The sequence below is a fragment of the Mastigoproctus giganteus genome, chromosome 6, assembly GCF_048544385.1.
Source record: "Mastigoproctus giganteus isolate SK-2022 chromosome 6, ASM4854438v1, whole genome shotgun sequence".
Classification (NCBI taxonomy): domain Eukaryota; kingdom Metazoa; phylum Arthropoda; class Arachnida; order Uropygi; family Thelyphonidae; genus Mastigoproctus; species Mastigoproctus giganteus.
Window position 1 is genome coordinate 191,068,089 of NC_143580.1, and position 26,135 is coordinate 191,094,223.

The window sequence follows — 26,135 nt, forward strand, 5'->3', positions numbered from 1 at the left end:
AATGCATATAAATTATCAGGTGACACAAAAGCCTATGGCAGATGTAAGCTTGTCTGTAAATCACGTCACAAAGGAGGTTAGGCAGACGAAGGCAGATTACAAGAAATCTTTGGCAAACAATGCAAAGAAAAACAGCAAAGAGTTCTTTGTTTATGTAAACTCTAGAAGGAAAGGGATGAATCAGATTAGACCACTTAACATAGATGGGTTGACTATTGATGATCATGCTCAGGTAGCGGATAAACTGAATGGGTATTTCGCATCTACATTCACACATGAGGAGTTATTCAATGAGGGGAATGCCAGAGGTGAATTAAACTCTGGCAGTGAGCTAGGTGATTTTGTAATAACTGAGAGGAAAGTGGAGGAGAAATTGTTGAAGTTAAACATAAGAAAAGCACCTGGGGTGGATGGGATCTATCCAATTATATTAAAGGAGACAGCAAAGGAAGAAAGCAAACCCTTAGCCATAATTATGAGAGCTTCCCTGGACTTAGGGGAGGTCCCCATGGACTGGAGGAGTGCAAATGTATCACCAATTCACAAAGGAGGTTCAAACGGGAACAGAAATAATTATAGACCTGTTAGTTTAACTTTTGTTCCAGGGAAAATAATGGAGTCACTGGTTAAAGAATCATTGCAGTATCATCTAGACAAGACTGCAGTAATAGTTAAGACAGCATGGGTTTGTTAAAGGGAGGTCTTGTCTGAATAATTTGATTGGATAGCATTAGCATTAGTAGAGGCATATGATGCAAGAAAGCAGGCTTATTCAGTATCAGCCAAAAAAAAAAAAAAAAAAACACCACTCCCATTTCACCCCTCCGTTCGCTCGAAATACCTGTCCAGTTGAGCCTTAAATTTGTTTAGGCTATCAACTTCAACAACAAGTGATGGAAGTCAGTTCCACCAACCAACCACCCGCTGGCCAAAGGCAAATTTCTGCACATCTATCCGACATCCGTCCTTCCTCAATTTGAATTTATGCCCTCTGAGCTGATTATTCTGAGCAAGATGAAGAATCCCATTGGCTATGTTATGTTATTATTTGGTTTTTAGGAGCATTAGCAACTAAGGCCATATTGCTCCGGTCCCATTGGCATTGAGCATGCTCAAACCATTCAAAGCCTTATACACCTCTATCAGATCACCTCGTCGGTGCCTAGTCTCCAGACTCTGTAATTTGCAAAACTTAAGCCTTTCTTCGTAAGAGCAACCCTTTGTTCCATTCACTAATCTTGTTGCCCTTCTCTGTACCCATTCCAGCAGCTCTACATCCTTCTTGAAATGAGGCCTCCAGACCTGTATACAGTACTCAAGATGTGGCCTAACCATTGCCTTATACAAGGGAATAATCATCTCCTTATCCCTGCTAGAAAAATTTTCTGTATATCATTGACAAGACACCATGAGCTACTCTTGCAGCTAATGTGGATACTATGATGTGGTCACAAAGAACTGAATGTCAAAAATAATTTTGATATGATATACTTGGATTGCAGAAAAGCTTTTGATACTGTTGCACATGGAAGACTGCTGTACAAATTATAGAGGTATGGCATTAAGGGTAAGTTGCTACAATAGATAAAGGGATGGTTGAGTGGAAGATGACAGAGAGTGGTAATGGACACTGCTTTTCGTGAACAAATGTTATTAGTGGAGTTCCCCAAGATTCGGTGTTGGGACCATTTTTGTTTTGTGTATTCATCAATGGCATTGATGAAGTTATATCAGGATTAATGTTCAAGTTTGCCGATGATACAAAGGTTGGCAGGGTTGTTAATGACAGTAAACACAGTAGGCCTCCAAATGGATCTAAATAAGTTGGGCAAATGAAGTTTAACATTGACAAATGCAAAGTACTTCATATGGGTAGCAATAACCAAAGATAAACGTACTAACTGTGTGGTACTACACTCAGAGAAGTGCAAAGTGAAAAAGACATGGGGTAATTGCGCAGTCAAATATGAAGTTTGCTGAGCAGTGCAAACGGGCTCCCAGGGCAGGTCATGTGAGTCTTGTCAATGATATATAGGAATTTTGATAGCAGGAACAGGGAGGTGATTATCCCGTTGTACAAGGCAATGGTCAGGTCACACCTAGAGTACTGTGTACAGACCTGGAGGCCTCATTTTAGGAAGGATGTAGAATTGCTAGAACGAATACAAAGAATAGCAACAAGATTGGTGAGGGGAATAAAGGGGGGTGCTCCTACCAGAAAAGGCTTAAGTTCTGCAAATTGCAGCACCTGGAGAGTAGGCACCTGCGAGGTGATTTTATTGAGATGTATAAGGCCTTGAATGGGTTGAGCAAGCTGAATGCTGATGGGATTCTTCCTCTTGCTCAGATTAAGAACTTGAGGGGGCATAGATTCAAATCGAGGAAAGACAGTTGCAGAATAGATGTGCGGAAATTTGCCTTTAGCCAGTGGGTGGTTAATTGGTGGAACAGACTTCCACCATCTTTTGTTGTGGAAGTTGATAGCCTAAATAAATTTAAGGCTGAGCTGGACAGGCATTTGGAATGATTGGAAGGGTGAAATGGGAGGGGTTTTTTTTTTTTTTTTTTTTGCCAATGCTAATGCTAAGACAACTGACAACAGGTGAAACAAATAGTACTGAAGGAATGTTAAATAGTACTCTGCAATGACTGGCAATTCTTAACATAGCAAGATGAAGAATGGTACCTGAAATCACAGGCAACACCTTCAATGGTGCTTGGTTCCACTTAAGAAACAGCTGCACGGCCATTCAATGTGGTATTTTTTATGATTGTTGGCCCTACACTTATCCCTGGTTTTTCAACACTTTCTAGAGACAGCTAATAAAGGGTGAATTTGCAATCACCTCTTACTATCGCTTTCAACTGTTTATATGCACTGGAGTTCATTAATGGTGGTCCACCTGGCTTGCAATGGATCATCACATTACCTCATATTTTCCATTGGCATATGATGTTTCCTGATTTTGGCTATCCATTCTGCTATCTAGTGAATGGACATGTCCACTCAATGACAACCTACTGAAAAATGTGGGTTCTTTTCTCATTCTCTTCTGTTCCATTTATCCCTTATTGCATGGGCAATGCCTCTACTTTTAACTGATACTACTTCTTGTCATATGGCCTCTGGAATTAATCATTACTTACCAGGGATGAAGTTGATTTTTTTGTAAAGAACAGATTACAATAGATAGTTTCTATAAAAAATTTATATTACAATAACTCTGCTATATAATATGATTGTTTTAATGTCAAATTTAAAATACCATACAAAAACTACAAAAACAAAAAGAAAAAAACTCTTCAAAATAGTGCATATTCTGGTGGTACTGAGCTAGAAAAAATTAGTCCTCTTTATAGTATTATGGTGTATTACTAAAAACCACCTTACCCACTGTTTTCTACTGCTTTCTGTGCATATTCAACTTGAAACACTCTTCCATCAGGAGAAAACTGAGAAGCAGATAAATCATACTGCAAAAATCGAGAAAATAAGATTATCAAGCTTTACTTTAAAACATTAATTTCATGTTTAGAATTATCAAGTCTTAAAATTTCAGCAATTTAAACCTACAGCAAGAAATCTATTAATAAGATACAGAGGCAGACAAAAAACTGAATCGCTTGTGAATTTTGCAAATGTTTTGCACTGCATTGTGGGTTGCAGAAATGTTCAAAATGCATTGGTTAGATAAGATATATATCTCTGTGAATGAAATCCAACAAAAAGACTTCACCTGATATACCTAATGGCCACAAACATCTTCCCAAAGTGTAAAATGCGTAATTAATGGAAATATGAGAAATCGTGCAAATGGCAGTCATGACAACCAAACATACATTTTATTGCATTTACGCGTACAAACTGAAATGACAAGTTAATGTAATAGTATTATCTACTGTAAATCAGCAAAATAAGTCCTCAATATTTTGTTGTTCCTCCTTGAGCTGCAATTACAGCCTTGCAACGATCTGGCATAGAGTTAATCAACTACTGGATATACGGCTGCCCAATTTCGTGGTACTACACCCTTACAATGCTCTCCTGCAGCTGAATCTTACTTGTTGGCTTCTTCTGAGCACTTTTAGAAAAACGAGGGAAAACATTGGTGTAATTATGTTTTAAGCCTTGTGAGACAAGACAAACTCATCATTAAATCTAAATAGCATAAAACTTACCAATTTTGCTGCATCGCAAGGTGCTGAGCCCTGTTGAAAAATGCAGTTTTGGACGTCTATGTGGTGATCCCTAATAACAGGTTTCAGGCACTCCTCCAAGACAGCAGTGTAGGTTTCTGCATTCACTGTTCCATTAATAAACTTAATTCGCCCTACGCCTTTGCTTGTTATGCATCCCCAGACCATCTGACCAGTGGGGAACTTTACAGCCGGTGTTATGCCTCCGATTATCGTCTTCTGACATATCGCTTCCCATCCAAGCCATGCAGGTTGAATTTCGATTTGTCAGAAAAGATGACGGTGTCCCATTGCTCTTTTGTACATGAAAGATACGTTTTAGTCCAAGCAAGTTGCTCCTTCCTCATTTGTTGGGTCAACAAAGGCTTCTTCTTGGGCAGATAGGCATATAGACCACATTCTGAAAGCCGTTTTTCGATAGTTCATGCACTTGTGTCAACACTAGACGCCATCTCAAAGTCCAGTTTTAGATCAGGAGCACTATCATGGCAATTATGAAGGCATAGCTGTTTCAAATATCAACCATGGAAAGGCATAGTCACTCTCTTACAGCCTGATCCAGGTCTTCTCTCCACATCACCGGTTTCATGCTTTCATTTCAGCACCTGGGATACTGTTGACAAATGGCAGCCTATTTTATCAGGGATAGCATGCGTAGAAAGCCCTTCCTGGGACAGAGCAACAGCTACACATTTTTTCTTGGTGTCAACTGAACATATGGAACCACACATACACCTCCACAAAACAGGATATGAGTATGTATACCCTTCCAATTTTTTTAGAAATGGCTATTTCTAAAAAAATTGGAAGTATTTATAAAAATGGCTGATGCAATACCTTTGCTTTGCGACAAACAAAATGACTGTAATCAAACAATATCTTATTCGTTTCACTACAAATGTTACTTTTTTTTTTTTTTAAGGTGATGAAGTTTTTTTGTCCCCCACTGTACAATCAACAAAATTACTGGAAGAACAGTATAATTTAATGTTAGTAAGTGTGATATGCTAAGGCATGTCACATATACTAACATTTTTAAACTAGCCTCACAAATACTGTACAATATCAAGTTTACGAGTTAACATAAATCTGGATTTTGGAGAAACATTACCACTGGGTAGTTATTTATCACATTAATCTAAACTGTCTTATGTGATATATAAAAATAATTACTCATAATGGAAGAGCCTGGGCAACATTAATTTTTCCAGACAGTTAGCATAAAAAAAAGTCCACAGAATCATTATCTGAAATTTAAAAATAGTTTAGAAGATAATGAATGTCCTTTAATGGCTATATTCAAAATATTACTTCTGCAAAGCATGAAAGATTATAGCACAGTAAAAAAAAACAATCTCCCTACCTTTTTTTCCAACAAATTGAAAAGAAATGACTGCCCCACGACTAAAAATAATTGTCAGTAATAAAGAAAAAAAGTTATTTAAATATAAAATAAAATATTATTTTAAGTATTATTGCAAACTTAACCATAGAAATCTTTTTTTGTTTTGATACTAGAAAGTAAGGCTATTTAATTTCATAAGTTAATGATTAAGAAGTTTCTTGCTTAACAAAGGGAAAAATAGAAGGAAAAATTTTTTTTTTTTAAAAATCCAACTTAATAAATAAAAGGTTAACACTGGAGGACATCAGGATATGATGATTGGGTGATGATGCACATTAGCAGCATAGTTAATCCAGAGACCCCTGGGCAAGAAGGATTAGTGAGGTGACCTTTTGGGAACAAAAGCTACATTCATGAAATTTTAAGCTATATCAAGTTTTGGAATTTCAGCAATTTAAACTAAAGTAAAAGTCCAATAATCCGGCATCTGATTATCCAGGAAATCCAATACATCAGCATTCCTGTTTTTTCTTCTTCGTCTTTCTTTTTTGATATCTTACTGCATAGAATAATAATAATAATAAAAAAAAAAATTCTTTCCACACTTGAACTTTGAAGTGAGCACAATAATGTACACTGCATACAGCAGTTTTAGAATTAAGGTCTGTTTGAATTGTGTAATTAATCTATGGCATCGGGGAATTTATTGCTAATCATGGGGAAAAATTAATTACTCACTGATAATAACTGATGGCTAATTGAAAAGGGTTTGTTTCCAAGTTCTATAGTTGAAGCATTGTAGTTTTAAACAGGACTGATACAGCAACATAAATTTTTAGTAGTTTACACTAACCTTGCGTTGAAATAATAAAACAAAAAACAAAATTAATAGTTTAATAACTGGTATTACTAATTTAACACTGAGAAAAACACTGGGAGGGAGAAAATTGGGTATACTGAGTTATGCAAAGCCATTAGAAAGAGACTCAGAGAGGACATAAGATTTAACACAAGAAAAGTAGAACAAGCATTAAGGGAAAACAAAGGATTTAAATCAGCAGCCATGAGCAGTAATACAGAAAGACAAATGATACTGAAACTGAAGAATAGCGATGGTGTACTTATAAACAGCAGAGAAGGCATAATTCAAATAGCAAAAGACTACTATAGAGAATTATACATGGAGCAGGGGAATGATGCCAGCAGTGGGGAAGATGGATTGCAAAGTAGCAACACATACAGCATACCCGATATTCTTCCTGATGAGTTAGAACATGCATTGAAGAAAATGAAGAATCAGAAAGCCCTGGGGGAAGATAAAGTTACTGTAGAGTTGTTAAAATTGGGAGGAAGAGACATAACACAAAAACTGGCAAGGCTCTTCACAAAGTGCATTATAAAAGGTGCGACACCTAAGCAATGGAATAATGCAATCATAGTTTTGCTGCATAAGAAAGGAGATAAATCAGAAACTGGAAATTACAGACCAATTAGCTTGTTATCCCACATCTACAAGTTGTTCACAAGGGTCATTACTAACAGATTAGAAAGAATACTTGATGAGAATCAACTGAAAGAGCAAGCTGGCTTTAGTACAGGATTCTCAACTATGGATCACTTTCACGTAATATCACAGCTAATGGAGAAAGCAAATGAATATAAAACACCATTATGCCTGGCATTTGTGGATTATGAAAAGGCATTTGACTCCATACAGCATAAGGCAATGTTTCGGGCACTGGAAAGACAAGGCATAGATACCCCATATATTATGATTTTGAAGAAAATATATGAGAGTGCTACCTCCTTTATTAGACTAGACAAAGACAGTAGGAAATTTAAAATCAAGAAAGGAGTTCGACGAGGAGACAATATCTCCGAAGCTGTTTACTGCTGCCCTTGAGGAAGCTTTCAGAAGATTAGACTGGTCGCAGAAAGGAGTCAATGTGCACGGAGAGTACCTAAACCATTTACGATTTGAAGGTGACATTGTGGTCATAAGCCACGATCCCAAAGAATTAGAGGAAAATCTTAATCGGTTATGCACAGTTAGTAAGGATTTTGGACTAAAGATGAATATGGCTAAAACAAAAGTAATGATGAACAAGTATGTCACAGAAAGGGAAATAATGATTGAAGGAGCAGTAATTGAAAAGGTGGAGTCATATACTTATCTGGGACAAGTTATTAGGTGTAATAATGATAAATGGCTGGAAGTCAAGAGAATAATAAATTTTGGATGGATAGCATTCAGGAAATATAGTCACATACTGAAGAGCAATATCCCACTTTGTCTGAAATGTAAAATAATGAACCAATGTATACTCCCCACCATGACTTATGGAAGTGAAACTTGGGCACTCACCAAAAGAATGGAAGAAGTTGAGAACTACACAGCGAAGAATGGAACGAATTATATTGGGAATCAGACTGTTAGATAAGAAGAGAAACACATGGATTAGGCAGCAAACTCAAGTAAAGGACAATCTTTTCAAAACTAAAGAACTAAAATGGTCTTGGGCAGGACACACAGCTCGAAGACATGATGACGGATGGACTAAGAAAATAACAGAATGGTATCCAAGAGGAGCTAGAAGAAAACCTGGAAGACAAAGGCGGAGATGGATAGATGAAATTCATGAGTTTGTGGATAGTAAATGGATGGCCAGCGCTCAAAACAGAAGGAAAAGTTGCTGGAGAGACCTTCATCCTGCAGTGGATTGAAAATGGCTGATGATGATGATGATTACTAATTTACAATAAATCATTGTTTACAAAAGTATATAAAAAGAAAAAAGAAAAAGAATACCATAAAATACAATAAAATATACAGAATTAAAAGCGCTAAAATCTGAAGCTTTCGAAGGCTCTGCCTTCTTTCTCAACAGTACGGTTTATTTTGGCAGTGCAATCTTAAATACCTGCAGGTTCACGGCACGTCACGTGATTCAATAACACGTGCATTGTTTTCATGCGTAACGGAACCGGAAGTGGCTCGTGAGCACATCAGGTGAAATCATTCATCCCATCATTCATCCCCTCCAAGAACCACTGTCTCAAAGAGGGGATGAATCCGCATACTCCTATCTCTATTAACGTTGCTCCCAATAGAACTAATCTGCAAGCTCTCGAGCCACTTGGGGTCCCAAAACCTATGCGCCCGGTTGATGATAGTAGCTTCGTCCGGGGATTTTTGATGTTGCTTCTCCCAATAATGATCCGCCACAGCTAATTTCGCATAATCTGCACTCCTTATCACCTTTGTGTGCTCCCCCAGACGATCCTTTAAACGCCGTTTTGTTTCCCCCACATAACATTCCCCATAATCTGGGCACTTAATGCTATAAATGACCCCACTTACACTTTCTTCTGGAATGGGATCTTTCACTTGTGACAACACTGTGTGCAACTTATGTCCTGGCAGCTGCACACAGCATGTCTGATGATCCCGTAATACACAGGCTATTCGCTCGGTTAGACCTAGATAATAGGGAATGTATGCGGTAGCTGTCGACATAAATGCCTCACCTCTCCTCTGTTCTCCTTTGATGTACTTATTTATGATCCTCTTGGGGTAGCCACACCTCAGGAGATCCGCCGTGACATGCTAAAACTCTTTCTTTTTATCCTCGTAGGTGCTACAATGTGATCTAGCCCTGTCTATTAGTGCTCTAATCACACCGTTCTTGTGATGGTTGGCCTGAGCTGAATTATAGTGTGAATACTGACCTTTACACATAGGTTTTCTGTAAACTCTATTCTTTAAACACGGGCCTTCTCTGTAGACCAACGCACCCAAGAACAGTAAAACCCCTCCTTCCACCTCCGAGGTAAAATGTATAAACGGGGAGAAGCCATTAAGAAAATTCAAAACCTCATGTTCACTCCCTTTTCGAATAATTGAAAACTTATCATCTACCCATCTTTTCCACGGACGCATAGGGAGAACCATATCACTAAATATTCTAGTCTCGAGCTCCTCCATCGCCAAATTTTATAGGCAGTCCCACATATGCATTATCTGGTTTCTTGGCCAAATTGTTGGCACCTGATAGTGGGGCTCTCTGAGTTTAGTGTTAAGGATAGCAAGAATTTGGTACATTTTATAAGAGAACAATCTATAGAAGAAAATGAAACCATGATATCTTTTGATGTGACATCTCTGTTTCCATGTATTCTAATTAACCATGGGGTACGTTGTGCACACATGGCCTTACAGAAAGATGTCACCTTAAGTAGTAGGACCCAACTAGACGTGGAGGACATTTGTAAAGGTATAGAATTATGTCTATCAAGCACCACTATGGTGTTTTGTAACACTATGTATAAGCAGGTTCACGGGACAGCAATGGGTTCCGCCATTACTGCGATTATTGCTAATTTGGTGATGGAGGAGCTCGAGACTAGAACATTTAGTGATATGGTTCTCCCTATGCGTCTGTGGAAAAGATACATAGATATGTTTTCAATTATTCGAAAAGGGAGTGAAGATGAGGTTTTGAATTTTCTTAATGGCTTCTCCCCATTTATACATTTTACCTCGGAGGTGGAAGAGGGAGGGGTTTTACCTTTCTTGGATGTGTTGGTCTACAGAGAAGGCCTGTGTTTAAAGACTAGGGTTTACAGAAAACCTATGTGTAAAGGTCAGTATTCACACTATAATTCAGCTCAAGCCAACCATCACAAGAACAGGTATAAGGTAAGGTATAAGGTATGTTTGTGTCAGACGGCACCTGGGATTTCTCCCATCTCCGCGTGTGTTCGCTGTATCGAAATCTGCCAACATATCTTCGTAAAGTTTATATAATAAAAACGTTCCTCAACCTCCCCCCCCCACGTTGCTACTCTCACTAGTTCTTGATCTGGTTATCAGCAGTGTTCATTCGTGTATTAAGAATTTCCAGATAAAGGAACCACTAGGTGGCAGTGATCGCAGTGTACTGATGTGGGATTTACTTAAACATATAATTACTACCAGGGATAAAGGAAAGGGTTTTTGCTTCCGTAAAGGTGACTACAGTGGTCTCAAACAGTTTTTAAATTCTGTACAGTAGGATCAACTGATGATGTTACAAATAGCAAATTCTAAGTGGGAAGCATTCAAGGAATTAATCGTGGAAGCTACTAAAAGTTTTATACCTATTAAGAAATGGTTGTCAAATGAACTAATGAGACTCGTGGCAAAGAAGAAAAATGCATGGGATGCATATAAATTATCAGGCGACACAGAAGCCTATAGCAGATATAAGTTAGTCTGTAATCAAGCCACAAAAGAGGTTAGGCAGGCGAAGGCAGATTACAAGAAATCTTTAGCAAAGGCTGCTAAGAAAAACAGCAAGGATTTCTTTACTTATATGAACTCTAAAAGGAAGGGGATGAATCTGATTGGTCCACTTGATATCGATGGTTCAACTGTTAATGATCCTGCTCAGATAGCAAACAAACAATGAGTAGTTTGCATCTACATTCACACATGAATTAATAAGGATTGAAAATGCCAGAACGTTATCAAATTGTAGCAGGGTGCTTAATGATTTTGTAATCACTGAGAGCAAAGTGGAAGAAAAATTGTTGAAGTTAAACATAAGAAAGGTATCTGGTGGATGGGATTTATCCAGTTATATTAAAGGAGGCGGCAAAGGAAGTAAGCAAACTCTTAGCCATAATTATGAGACAATCCTTGGACTAAGGAGAGGACCCCACGGACCGGAGATGTGGAAATGTGTCGCAAATTCACAAAGGGGGATCAAAGGGTGACACAAGTAATTACAGACCAGTTAGTTTAACTTCTGTTCTGGGTAAAATAATGGAGTCACTGGTTAAAGATGAATTGCAGGGTCATCTAGACAAGACTGCAGCAATAATTCAAACACAGCATGGGTTTGTTAAGGGAAAGTCTTGTCTGATGAATTCGATTGGATATTATGATGTGGTTGGAACACTGTTGCGCATGGAAGACTACTGTACAAATTGGAGCAGAATGGTATTAAGGGTAAGTTGCCTACAACAGATAAAAGGATGGTTGAGTGGGAAAAGACAGAGGGTGGTAATCAATGGGTGCTTCATCTTCGTGGACTAATGTTAGATGTGGAGTCCCACAAGGTTCAGTGTTGTATTGTATATTTATCAATGATATTGATGAAGGTATATCAGGCTTAGTGTTGAAGTTTGCAGATGATACAAAGGTTGGCAGGGTTGTTAATGACAGTAATGGCAGTGTGCTACTGCAACAGGATCTAGAAAATTTGGGAAGATGGGCTGAGAAGTGGCAACTGAAGTTTAACATTGACAAATGCAAAGTACTGCATATGGGTAGAAGAAACCCCAGAGAAACGTACCAACTGTGTGGTACTACACTTAAGGTGGTAGGAAATGAAAAAGACCTGTGAGTAATTGTGAAGTCAGATATGAAGTTTTCTGAGCAATGCAGACAGGCTGCCGGGGCAGGTCATGGGTTTTGTCAATGATATACAGGAATTTTGCTAGCAGGGAAAAGGTGATTGTCCCTCTATATAAGGCAATGGTCTTGAGTACTGCATACAGGTCTGGAGGCCTCATTTTAGGAAGGATGTAGATTTGCTTGAGCATGTACAGAGAAGGGCAACAAGATTGGTGAGGGGAATGAAGGGATCCTCTTACCAAGAGAGGCTTAAGTTCTGCAAATTGCAGCAGCTGGAGACTAGGCATCTGTGAGGTGATCTGATTGAGGTGTATATGGCCTTGAATGGGTTGAGCATGCTGAATTCTGATGGGATTCTTAGGTTATGAACCTAAGGGAACATAAATTCAAATTGAGGAAAGACAGATGTAGAATAGATGTGTGGAAATTTGCCTTCAGCCAGCAGGTGGTTAATTGCTGGAACAAACATTTAGAGGGAATGATTGTGTAAAAAAAATTTTTTTTTTTTTTTTGGCTGATGCTGTATAAGCTCATACGATTGCTTTCTTGCATCACATGCCACTATTACTACTACTACAGTGCAAAATGTCGGAATCACACGGATATTCTGCTACTGTGACCATGTAAACACAGAGAGGAGAAATTTACTGGAAGGCAAGGATCACTCACTTCTCCAAAAAACATATGCCCGTTTGTCGGAGTAAAGGGGAACCGCAACACAGGTTGACCAGAGGCTATAATCCGTGTCAAAAATCTTCTTAATCCTCTGACTGGCTATGGAAAGCATATTAACTAGCGCGACTTCTCAGTATGTAACTGCTGAGGTTTCACGGACACCACTAACACTGTGAAACAGTAATCCCTTTCATACTTAATTTGCACTTTCTAATTACCTAAATTGCCTAAAGGCCACAGGTAAAGAACAATTACATGGAAATATTCTCCGTTCAAAGGAAACTATTTTAAACATAATTACCAAGGGGAATCAAAAAAATTTGCTGTAAAGAAATCTGTTAAACAGAGATCAGACTGTAATTAAATCAAACATGAACCGATCAATTGCGCCATTAAAATGCTGGGAATGGGGCCCAGCTCATCCCACCATAGGTTCGGCTCTGGATACCCAAATAATTGCATTCAGGATTTACTTAGTAAAATAAATGATCGTCTTAACAATGGGCTCGCAAATTTAAAAAAAAAAAAAATAACAATGGGCTCTCGCGAGTCCATTATAGCTCACTACTGTATATAACGACGGATGACAAAAGAGAACTTTGAATGCATTGTTCTCACCTCTGGTCTTTAGGCAATCAGAAAGCGCGAATGGGATTACCGTTTCACAATGTTAGTGGTGTCCCTAAAACCTATGCAATCATATACCGAGAAGTCGCACTAGTCAATATATCAGAGGATTAAGAAGATTCCTGATACATTTTAACAGCCTCTGGTCAACATGTGTTATGGTTCCCCTTTACTCCACAAGAAGTCATATGTTTTTCGGAGAAGTGAGTTATCCACGCCTTCCAGTAAATTTCTCCTGTCTATGTTTACATGATCACAGTAGTTGAATATTCGCGTGAATTCGACATTTTGAACAATATTCAAAGAACTAGTGACAGTAGCAACGTAGAGGGGAGTGGGGGGATTGAGGCAACTAAGATATTATATAAACTTTACGAAGATGAAATGTTGGCAGATTTTGAAATTTCGTTAAGGCTTTCACTGTACAGAAAATGTTCTAAAATATAATGGCATGCAGGCAATAATTAAAAAAAAAAAAAAAGACTATGCATTATATCACCAATCTCCAAAAAACCAGTGTAAATTAACGATGATTGCTAAATAACTTGATGTAGAACCTATAAAGATCGGCTGTAGGGAATTATCCTGCATTGTGCAAACATTTTGAATCAGAAATTATATATTCCGGATTATTAAATCAACTTAAATCTGGAATTTCTTAACCATTTAGCACTAATGATCGACATCCTGAAGGAGCTCTCTTACCTTTCAGAAGCTTTACAGATTCACTATGGTAAAAACAGATAAATTAATTATTCAAACTATCAATGTTATTGATAATTTGAAAAATTCTGAATGAAATTATGAAGCTAAAAATGAGAGCATGTTGAAGTGGAAAGAATTTGAAGGAATCAAAAGTAAGAACACATTTAAAAAATTACCTTGTGACAAGTTATTAAATGCATTGTTTTATCCTTAAAGGATAAGTTATTAATGCAACAGAGTGATTTTAAATTAAATCACTCTGTTGCATTAAATTAATTAAAGAAAATAATGATACCATTGAAAGAAATTTTAAACATATGCTACCGAAAATCGTGAAATATGAAAGAACTTTCGTCTCGGTGGCAAGACGGTGAAAACCGAATAAGAAATTTGTTTTCTGATAAAATATGAAATAATAATTAATGATTTTAGAGATTTTGTCTAAGACAGTTTATCTTTCAAATCGAGTGAAATTCCCTTTTCAATTAAGAAAGCCAGAAATATCTTTGAAACCATTGCGATTAGCAGTGCTGAAGCTGAGCAAGCTTTAAGTGCAATGAATAATATTGTGTGAACGAATGAATAATGTTGACAATTAGGTTGCAGATTATGATGATCATACATCTAAATGGAAAACCATTGCTTCAATTTGATCCGGATTGTTATGTCAAATCATTCTTCTGAAATCATTGCTCAGCTATTGAGCAAAGCTCGACAACAAATTAACAAAGAAGTAAATTGCATTTGGCAATTTTTAGAATAAATTTTTCTTGAATATTTGTGTAATAATTTTTTTTTCATGTAATCTGCAATTTTTGTGTAGCTTTTCTAAAGGTACACAAAAATTTTTTGTACTATGGAATGTTTTGTGATAGATTTTGTTATTTGTGATATGGGAAATATTTCGTGTAATTTTTTATTTGCAATATTAAAATTTTATCATGAAAAAATGTATCCATTATATTTCCCTAGTTGTAAAAAAAAAATAAAAAAGTCATGCGTCTGGCACGTTAGATGGTTTATGCAAAACATCCTTTGCGTTTATTTTAAATATTTTGATTTGTATATATTGATTATGAAATAAAAGAGCTTTCGTATTGAAAATATTTTATTGATCATTCACAAATTTACATAATTTCTGGAAGACTATACAATGGATTTATGACAACTAAAGTAAGAGACGTATACTTGCTACTGCAATGTATCTAAATGTCTCTAAAAACAGGGCAATTGAGATACCCGATCTTAGTTGAAACGACATAAGCAGCTGTTCAGGGCACCTAACAACAGAATGTTACATGCCCCGAACAGCTGCATATGCGAAAATGCGAGACGAAAAAAGAAATTGTTGACAAATCTATGTATTGTTGCAATCATATGACAAATACTTGCAATCATACTTACTGCAGTAGTACCAGCAGGAAGTATGATTGTGACATCATACCATTCAAAAATTCTAAAAAATTAGAACTCGAGATGTCGTACTGGTCACGAAAAATGCATCACGCACTTTAATCATACTACTAGTGAGTGCTCCACACAGACTAGTGCCGACCGGGCTAGCCGGGTGGGTAAAGTGCCTGCCTGGCAACCCAAAGGTCGCGGGTTCGATTCCCACCTCGGGCTTGGATCAAAGTACTGCAAAAACCTTGGGAGGTGCATTATGGCCACAGAAGCCTATGTCCCAACAACTACAAAAAAAAAAAAAAAACACAGACTAGTGGTGTGAACGTGGAAAGCACCTCTGGCAGAAACCGCGGATGACATCACTTCCACGACCGATCAGATTTACTCAGTATGTAGCCCCCCCAAAGGATGTTTCACATCAAAAATTCAGAAAAAGTGCGAGCCCATTGTTAAAATATTCACAGCTCACCACTGCCTGTGACTAGACTACTATAAACAGTCAACTGATGTAGAAAAGGATGAAGAAAAGAAAGGTGATTTGGAGTGGCAACATGTTTTTCATTTGGCAAAAGCAGAGAAGGCTAGAGGTCAACTAAAGAGTGATGGGGAAAAAGGCCCAATGAAATTCTGACATTTATACAATCACGATAGATTTACAAAAAGCCTTGCCATTTCCAAAATTAACTTTTTCTGGGGCCTACTATAGGTGCAATACGTACTGCTATAATTTAGGTTTGCATGACATCACAAATAACCTTGGCTACATGTACATTTTGGATGAAACAATTGCATCCAGGGTTCACAAGAGATTGCTTCTTGCGTGACTAAGCATATTAAGTTGAACAAAAAAAAAAAAAAAAAAAAAACAGCACGTGATGATATACAGCGACACATACATTGGCCAAAATCGGAACATCAAGGTTTCGTTATCGTTAATGAAACTGACTCAAGAAACTTCAGATGAAATCATAGACCACAAATTCATGGTTTCTGGCCACTCTTACCTTCCAAATGACTCAGACTTTGGGCTGACTGAGCAAGTTGGAAAAAACAAGATTATCTACGCTCCGGATGGATGGTATGATACTATGAAGTCTGCCAGAAGACAACAGGTTTATGGTAGTAAATATGCAACAAGACGATGTTTTGAAAACAGAAGCACTTGAAAAAGGCATAACAAAACGAAGAAGAATATGGAAGGTGAAAATGTAAATTGGTTCAAGATACAGTGGCTAACTTATGAAAAGGAAAACCTGTTCACGATTTTCTACAAGTGTACATTGGATGAAGACGTCCCTTTCAGCGAACTGAATGTCAAACCCAATAAGGAGATTGGCCTAAGAGCCTGAAAAGTACTGAACAAGAAAAGTTGTATGATGGCCCTAGAGTGCTGAACTTGCTAAAGAAAAGACATGCTATACCTTCTTGAATACATCCCTCAAGTTCACCATGCCTTCTTTAAAGGTATTAGAAACCCAAAAGAAGTTGATAATCTACGTGCCTTATCTGACTATGAGGAAGAAGATGAAGTATAAACAGTAGTTTGTTTGTGATGACAGTGTTTTATGATTATCGAATTAGTGATGATGACTTTTTAATTGCCTTTTTTTAACAAAAAATGAGAACATCAACAAAAACTTTTTTTTTTAAATTTTGCGATCATCTTTTTCATTTTAATTACATTCATTATGTTCATCTTAGCTTTTTTTATGTTCATTCTGCAAGCAACTAAGACAACTAACTATTTTGACAAAATTCTCAATGTGCCACACTATGGCTCATGATTTTTAAAATTTTTGTTATGGTGTTCTTTTTACAGGGGAAAAATATAATCTCTTCTGTACGAAATCATAGTTCTGACAACACAGTCATCTTACAGTAATTTACCATTTTAAAATAGGTAAACTACTTAGAAACATAATGGTGTAAGTCAATTATATCAACACCGCAGACCAAAAAATTTAATATCAACAAAAACTGTCGAGCTCGTGTAAATTTTTAAAGTATTTTTAACCTCTAGGTGTATCATAAATCATAAAATTAAATTTTTTGATTTTATGAATGCAAACACAAAACACCTTGTTCTCAAAACTAAGAATAGACTGACTTACACAACTGTAATTCTCAACACCCCATATGCAACAGTAAAAAGGTGGGTATCCCAATTCCATAATGGTAAGGATAGCCTTGACAAAGGAGCACAGCCCAGGAAGCATAACTGTCAATAAGATCAATGACATAATGGAAAACAGAAGACCAGACCTAATTTACTGTTAGTACAAATAAAATGTCACAGGAAAGAGTGGCACTCTGGGTATTATTCTAAAAAGGAAGATTTCTGTGCATTGTGTCCAGTTGCAACACAAACTTGTAATGGAGCATCTTCACTGTTCTGAGGTAGATCTAAAAGAAATTTATGGTCATTTGAGATGACAATGACTCACTCATCACTACCAACTACAGAAAAAAGAAATGAAAGAAATGGAAATGTCCTTTACACCTATCCCTCCTGCTGGCAAGGTAATGGTATCAATCCTCCGGGATTCTATGAGTGTACTAACAGTAAATTAGAAAAGGGGCCAAACCATTACACAGGAATATAATTCTTCACTTTTCAACAAAAAGTTACATAAAAATGCAATCAGTGGTTCAACACTTATTATCAAGCCTTTAAAAAATATTGGAAGCTGTTGTACCCCTGCAACAGGTTGTGAAGGATCTACCTGGAGAATTTCATTTTTCTTGCTAACAGTTTCGGTACCCATCTGCATCATATTTTCATATAATCTGATATGTCTAAAATGGTCAGTACACTTCTCTTTGAACAATCTAATGCTTGCATCATTACATATGTAATTATTGCCTGTCTTTCTGAATCATTTCATCCAATTTTTTTTCCACCTTTAACACACAGATTTTGATCTTCTGCTCCATAGATGTTCACAAATGTTGTAACTTCTCTTTTAAAAATATGCAAGCCATCTATGAACGTTGCTTATATCAATAGTGTCTTATTGGTATACTTTTGGATTCATGCTAAATTGGTACACAATTTTTCATGAATCCAAAGAGCTCAGTTTTCTGCTCACTTTTTCAGACTTCAATCTAACTGCTGTTCATAACTTCAGATTTCTAATAAAAAAAATATTTTTAGCATGTTTTCACTTTAATATCTATATGGTAGTATATAAAACTTCATGGTCTATAATATAGCCTTGTTAAAATGATATCTCCAGAGCTGTATGCAGTACTCAAAATGCAGCCTAATCACTGCCTTGTACAGTGGGATAATCATTTCCTTATCCATGCTAGCAAATTTAATGTACATCATTGAGAAAACTCAATAAGCTGTTCTAGCATCCTAGCTGCAATGGTCAGAGAACTTCATATCACACTGCACAATTACCCTAGCTTTTTTCATTTTCCAATACCCTCAGTATAAAACCACACAATTGGTACATTAATCTGGGATTACTGCTACCCCTACACAATACCTTGCATTTCTCAATACTAAACTTGAACTGCCATTTCTCAGCACATCTTCCTAATTTTTTCTAGACCTTGTGGGAAGAGCTTTCCTTGATTACTACCAACCTTTGAATCATCTGCAAACTTACACATTAAGCCTAATATACCATCAATATCATTAATGAATATAGAAAACAACAATGGGCCTAGCAACAAACCCTGAGGGACTCCACTAATAACATTAATCCATGAAGGGCAGTGTCCATTAATAACCACTATCTTTTCCCACTCAACCATTCCTTTATTCATAGAAGTAACTTGCCCTTAATGCCACACTGCTCCAATTTGCACAGCAGCCTTTTATGTGCAACAAAATCAAAAGCTTTCCTGAAATCCAAGTATATGATATCAAAATTATTCTTTGCATCCAGTTCCTTTGTGACTGCATCATAGTATTCAATCAAATGGTCAGACAAGATCTCGCCTTTAACAAACCATTGCTGTGACTGAAGTATAATGCCCTCCAGTCTAGATTGTTCTGCATTACATCTTTAACCAGTTACTCCATTATTTTCCTCTGGAACAACAGTTAAGATGAGAGGTCTGTAATTACTCATGTCACCCTTTGTGAATTGGGGATACATTTGCACGTCTCCAGTCCATAGGAATTTCACCTGAATCCAAAGATTCTTTCTAAGGGCTTAGGGTTTGTATCATTCCTTTGCTATAATTGGACAGATCCCACCCACCAAAGATGCTGTTTTTTAATGTACAGTACAGTAAAATCTTGGTAATACAAAGTACTCGTTTATATGAAGCACACACCATTCCCCTGCAAAAGGATGGCTTTTCTATGTAAATTTATTACAAAATTCAGTTAATATGTATTACAAAGTTCATTTTCACCCCATGAGAAATAAATATTGTTATTTTGTAGGTTTAATACAAACTTTGGCACAGTTGTCCAATTACTGACCCTATTATTGCTTCTGCCCAAAGGATGGCACTGACTTGTTAGAAATTACTTTTGTAATTTCTAACAAAACCAGTTTATGCTAGCTACAACGTAAGTGCACTCTGAAGGATGAGATGTTAAATTAACAAAAAAGTAAAAACAGTTTTTATAAGTTGTTTACTCCCTTGTTCTTCATGGGAAAAGGTCAGTTCAAAGAGTCTTTTGCTACTTTAATCTATTTTTTGTACCATTTTATCTGAGCTGATGTCTTTTTTTGAACTTGTCTTTAAATTAATTTAAAGTTTGTTTATATTAAATCTCATCTAGCAGTGTTATGGCAAAAAACGTAAAAGGATGGAATGAAGCCTGGAAATTAAATTGAGAATTATACAAGAGGCTGATAGGATGGAACGAAGCAAAACGGACATTGCAGAGGAAAGGCTTTATATGCTCTCAAGAGAGCATATAGAGCCTGCCCGATAAAGTAGTTGATCCACAACATAGGAGGGAACAATTTGCAGCCAAATGTCTTGGATACTATTATAATCTTGTTATTGCTTGGGACAGTATTGCCTCAAGGGTAATAATCAACTGTTTCAGAAAGGGTGGCTTCGGAGAGAATATAATTGAAAAACATGGGCCAGCAAACAAATGTGATAGTAACATTGAGGAATGAGGGAATTTGAAGGAGCATATGGATTTTATTGGCAAATATGAAGAGTTTGTGAAGGTGGATGATGAAGTTTCTACCACAGCAGTGCAACACCAGAAGAGCTGCTGAGCACCAAGCAAAACAATCATGTTTCTGTTACCAGCGACAGCAAAAGTGAAGAAGCACACACACTGCCATCTAAAAAAGATGCCCAAAATGCACTGAGCATAATAGGAATGAGTTGGCCTGCAGTAATTTTGATAAAGAAAAAACTATTGCATTTGATAGAGTCCATGCTGTAGTTAAAAATGCATATAGGACAAAAACTGTGCAAAGAACATTGGATTCTTTCTTTAAATTAGATTAATTTATCAAAAAGTTAATAGTTCATATCTCCTTTTATATTAAGATTGTAATTCTTTTTACTTGATACTAAAGTATTGTATATATCATAATATATACTATACAATATTTTCTTTAACTGCTTTTCTCTTAGTTTATTTTACAAATAAAAAAAATCTTTAAAAATTGTGTTATTCCTATTATTGTATTGTTAAACAAGGCATTTGTTTTTATTATTTTATTTTATTAATCTAAATTAATTTATTTTTGATATTATTATTAGATATATAGAATGCACCAAAAAAAAATTTTTTTTTTGACACTTTTGGGGACCTCATTATTACAAAATATGAAAATTTCAGTCCATTGAATTTTGTATTAATGAGATTTGACTGTATATATTTAACAATTCCCCTTCTACTTTCCTCTCAGTTATGACAGAATCATTAAGTTCCCTGTTAGAATTTGATAAACCCCTGTCATCCCCTTATCTAAAGAATTCCCAATGTGTGAATATAGATGCAAAATACTTATTCAGTTTGTCAAGAACCTGAGCAGGATCATCAACATTTAAACCATCAGCATTGATATTACTACTGTTAATAGCAGGAAGCAGTTTTTGCTCCTTTTCTTTTCATTCTTTATCAGAGACATCTCATAACTGCCTCTGGTTGCCTAATCTCCTTTGCAACTTAATTACACACTGTATCCAGCCTAGGCTCCTGTATTACCTGATAGTTTATATGCATCCCATGCATTTTTCTTCTCTACCACAATTCTCATCAGTTACATCCACTTAGGTCTCAGCCTCGAACAATATTTCTTAGTTAGTATGAAAGCCTAGAACTACATTCTATGATTACTTCCCCAATGCTTCCCATTTAGAATCAGTCAGTCCCACTGCATAGAATTTATAAACTGTCTGACTACTGTAATCAACCTTACAAAAGCCCTTCCCTTTACCTGTAACAGTAATTATGTTTAAGTAAATCCCACATCAGTGTAACTGTGAGCACTTTTTTACCTGCAGATTCTTAATGCATGAAAAATTGCTGCTGATAATCAGATAAAGAGTACTGCTTCCTTTTGTTGCCTTTCTAATATGCTGCTTTATAAAACAGTCAATCTATAATACTGTAGGTTTTAGTGTTCCCTGAAATTTATAATCATCTCGTGCATTTTTCTTCTCTACCACTAGTCTCATCAGTTCATCTAACATCCATTTAGGTCCAAACCTCAAAAATATCTCTGAGTTGGTTTATAAAGTTAGTAACACCTGTGATTACTTCTCAGAACGCTTCCCATTTACAATTTGCAGTTGGTAACATCATTAGTTGGTCCGGTTGAAAAGAATTTAAAACTGTTTAAATTAAAAACTGTTATTAGTTTAAAACTGATATTAGTTTAAAAACTTAGTTTTAAAAGAATTAAAACTAAGTCCAAGTAGTCACTTTAGAAAATCAAAATCCCTTCTCTTTATAGTTGACAGTAATTATATCTTTAATTAAATCAGATATCAAAAAACTGTGATCACCACTGATAATGAAATCAAGATTTCATTATCAATACTCCTATTCTTAGCAGTATGTTATAGGCTTAAATCACACCAAATTGCACTGCTTTAGAATCTATGTGCTTCTTAACCAAAAGCAGCACTCATCACTTGCTACACTATCTGACCTGTATATACACATTTTACTCACCATATTAACATTCTGCATCCCTTATATCCAGTGTTGAATCCAAGGGGGTGAAACTAACCCACAGTGGAATAAAATTCCCCCCCCCCCTGGTGAAAAATAGTAATTTTTATTTTATAAATCACAAATTCAATAAATTTATGTCAAATAAACACAACACAAAAAAATCACATCAACTAAGTGTGGTACTTGTTAGGTGGTAGACGGTGAAAATAAATCAATCACTTTATGTCAAATTCAAGACACGAAATTTTCAAAATAATTAAATGGGCAATATTTCTGGCTGCACAAATTGTAACTAAAAACCACTATTTCAAGTGTAGGCATTTTCATTTTATGGTTTTCAGGTTCCCTTTATTTTCACACAACCCATCTCTTGATAGTGTTTCACACAAATGGTCTACTTGCAACTAATTCAACTGCTCAAGGGATAGAATTTTTTTCAGCCTGGTCTGTGCTTGTTGACAGGAGAAACTGCTTCTACAGGGATGGGATACACTTAAATAGAAAGGGAGCAAGAATATTTGCTGATGCTATTGAGGCAGTGCTAGGTGGGTCAGAAAACTGCTAGTGTGGGGGGGGGGATACACAGACTAAGAGGTTAACAGTGGCCATAGGCAGAGGCAAAAGTGTTTCTTGCACTGCTTCTATTAGAATGAGCAGCAGACTGGAAAGCAAGGTAATGGAGATTTTCAGGACTGCTGGAGTCATAGTGGAACAAGTAAATATATGGGCTGTGTTAGGGTGGCTAGGAGCAGGAACAGGCACACGTATGCTTGCATGTAACAATGTTAGGAGTATAGTTAATAAATTTGATCAGCTTGCTGGTGGAGACATCAAAGGCAGATATTGTTGGAATATAAGAGACATGGTGTCACACAGATATAGGCAGTGCAGAGTTGAAATTTGGGGAGTATATTGTGTATAGGAAAGATAGACAGGACATAAAGGGAGGAGGGGGTTATGCTGTTAATTAAGAAACACAAAATCTAAGGAAGTGCATCCAATTGATGTTGGTGGACAATGCAGTGTTGAGTCTGTTTGGTGTGAAATAAGCACTTGGAAAGGAAAAATGAGAGCAGGTGTATGTTATAGGCCTAATGAATCTGATGGGTATAATGAGCAATTGTGCAGAGAAATAAAGTGGGCCAGTAAATCAGAATGTCTTATATTGGGAGATTTTAACTTGACAGATATTGACTGGAACTTGTGGCTTGGTCACTCGCACACTAGCAAGACTTTTGTGGATTTATTGGATGACTTTTCTACAGCAACATGTTCAAGAGGCAACCAGAGGGAGTAATACGCTTGATCTGATTATCAGTAGTGATTCTTTATGCATTGAGAATCTGCAGATAAAGGAACCACTGGGTGACAGTGATCACAATGTATTGATGTGGGAATTATTTAAAGATATAACTACCATCAAGGCTAAAGGTAAGGGCTTTTGCTTTCGTAAAGGTGACTACAGAGGTCTCAGACAGCTTTTAAATTCTGTACAGTGGGATCAACTGATGATGTTACCAACAGTGAATTCTAAATGGGAAGCCGTCAGGGACTTTATTTTGGAGGCTACTAGGCTTTTTATTCCAACTAAGAAATACTGTTCAAGGTTTAGACCTAAATGGATGTCAGATGAATTAATGAGGCTAGTGGCAGAGAAGAAGAATGTATGGGATGCATATAAAGTATCAGGCGATACAGAAGCCTATGTCAGATATAAACTAGTCTGTAATCAAGTCACAAAGGAGGTTAGGCAGGCGAAGGCAGATTATGAGAAATCTTTGGCAAAGTATGCATAGAAAAACAGCAAGGAATTCTTTACTTATGTAAACTCTAGAAGGAAAGAGATGAATTAGATTGGACCACTTAACATAGAAGGGTTGACTATTGATGATCATGCCCAGGTAGCTGATAAACTGAATGCGTATTTTGCACCTACATTCACACATGAGGAGTTATTCAATGAGGGGAGTGCCAGAAGTTTATCAAATGCTAACAGGGAGTGATTTTGTACTAACTCAGAGCAAAGTGGAGGAGAAATTGTTGAAGTTAAACATAAGGAAGGCACCAGGGGTGGACGGGATCTATCCAGTTATATTAAAGGAGGCAGCAAAGGAAGTTTGTTTGTTATTTGGTTTTCAGGAGCATTAGCAACTAAGGCCATATTGCTCCAGGATATGCGGTGATTATTCCCTGACCTTTCTGCATCCTCCGTTTTTGGTGGTGACGGGCTCGAACCCAGGTCTAATCAAGAAGAGTGTGCTACGTACTGCTGCTCCTTCCCAAATGGCTATGGAGGTGCCGCAAAGGAAGTAGGCAAACCCTTAGCCATAATTATGACAGCTTCCTTGGACTCAGGGGAGGTCCCCATGGACTGGAGGTATGTAAATGTAAGACCAATTCACAAATGAGGTTCAAAAGATGACAAGTAACTACAGAGCTGTTAGTTTAACTTGTATTCCGGGGAAAATAATGGAATCACTGGTTAAAGACGCATTGCAGGATCATTTAGACAAGACTGCAGTAATAGTTAAAACACAGCATGGGTATGTCAAAGGGAAATCTTGTCTGACCAATTTGATTGCTTACTATGATGTGGTCACAAAGGAACTGAATGCCAAAAATAATTTTGATATCATATACTTGGATTTCAGGAAAGCTTTTGATACTGTTGCACATGGAAGACTGCAGTACAAATTGGAGAGGTATGGCATCAAGGGTAAGCTGCTATAATGGATAAAGGGATGGTTGAGTGGGAGACAACAGAGAGTAGTAATCAATGGACACTGCTCTTCGTGGACAAATGTTATTAGTGGAGTTCCCCAGGGTTCGGTGTTGAGCCCATTGTTGTTTTGTATATTTATCAATGATATTGATGAAGGTATATTAGGTTTAATGTCCAAGTTTGCAGATGATACAAAGGTTGGCAGGGTTGTTAACAACAGTAATGACAGTATGCTACTCCAACTGGATCTAGATAAGTTGGGAAAATGGGCTGAGAAGTAGCAGCCGGAGTTTAACATTGACAAATGCAAAGAACTGCATATGGGTAGCAATAACCAAAGAGAAATGTATCAACTGGGTGGTACTACACTCAGGGAAGTGGAAAGTGAAAAAGACCTGGGGGTAATTGTGCAGCCAAATATGAAGTTCACTGAGCAGTGCAGACGGGGTGCCAGGGCAGGTCATGGAATCTTGTCAATGATATATAGGAAATTTGCTAGCAGGGACAGGGAGGTGATAATCCCATTATGCAAGGCAATGGTCAGGCCACACGTAGAGTACCGTGTACAGGTCTGCAGGCCTCAATTTAGGAAGGATATAAAGTTGCTAGAACAAGTACAAAGAAGGGCAACAAGATTTGTGAGGGGGAACAAAGGGGTGCTCTTACCAAGAAAGGCTCAAGATCTGCAAATTGCAGCATTGCAGCACCTGGAGAGTAGGCACCTGCGAGATGATCTGATTCTTTGTCTTGCTCAGACTAAGAACCTGGGGGGGGGGGCACAGTTTCAAATTAAGGAAAGATAGTTGTACAATAGATGTGCGGAAATTTGCCTTTAGCCAGCAGGTAGTTGATTGGTAGAACAGGCTTCCATCTTTTGTTGTGGAAGCTAATAGCCTAAATAAATTTAAGGCTGAGCTGGACAGACATTTGGAAC

The 26,135-nt window shown here is 37.0% G+C and overlaps 1 protein-coding gene across 1 annotated transcript in view; it reads right to left on the reverse strand.

Moving 5' to 3' along the window:
* LOC150084834 (proteasome subunit alpha type-3-like) overlaps positions 1-26,135 on the reverse strand; it is a 114,295-nt gene that overhangs the window by 73,571 nt on the left and 14,589 nt on the right. Inside the window, exon 2 of the mRNA XM_090375578.1 lies at positions 3,392-3,474. Within this exon, the coding sequence (XP_090231704.1) occupies positions 3,392-3,474 (83 nt within the window). The remainder of the gene's footprint in view (positions 1-3,391; positions 3,475-26,135) is intronic.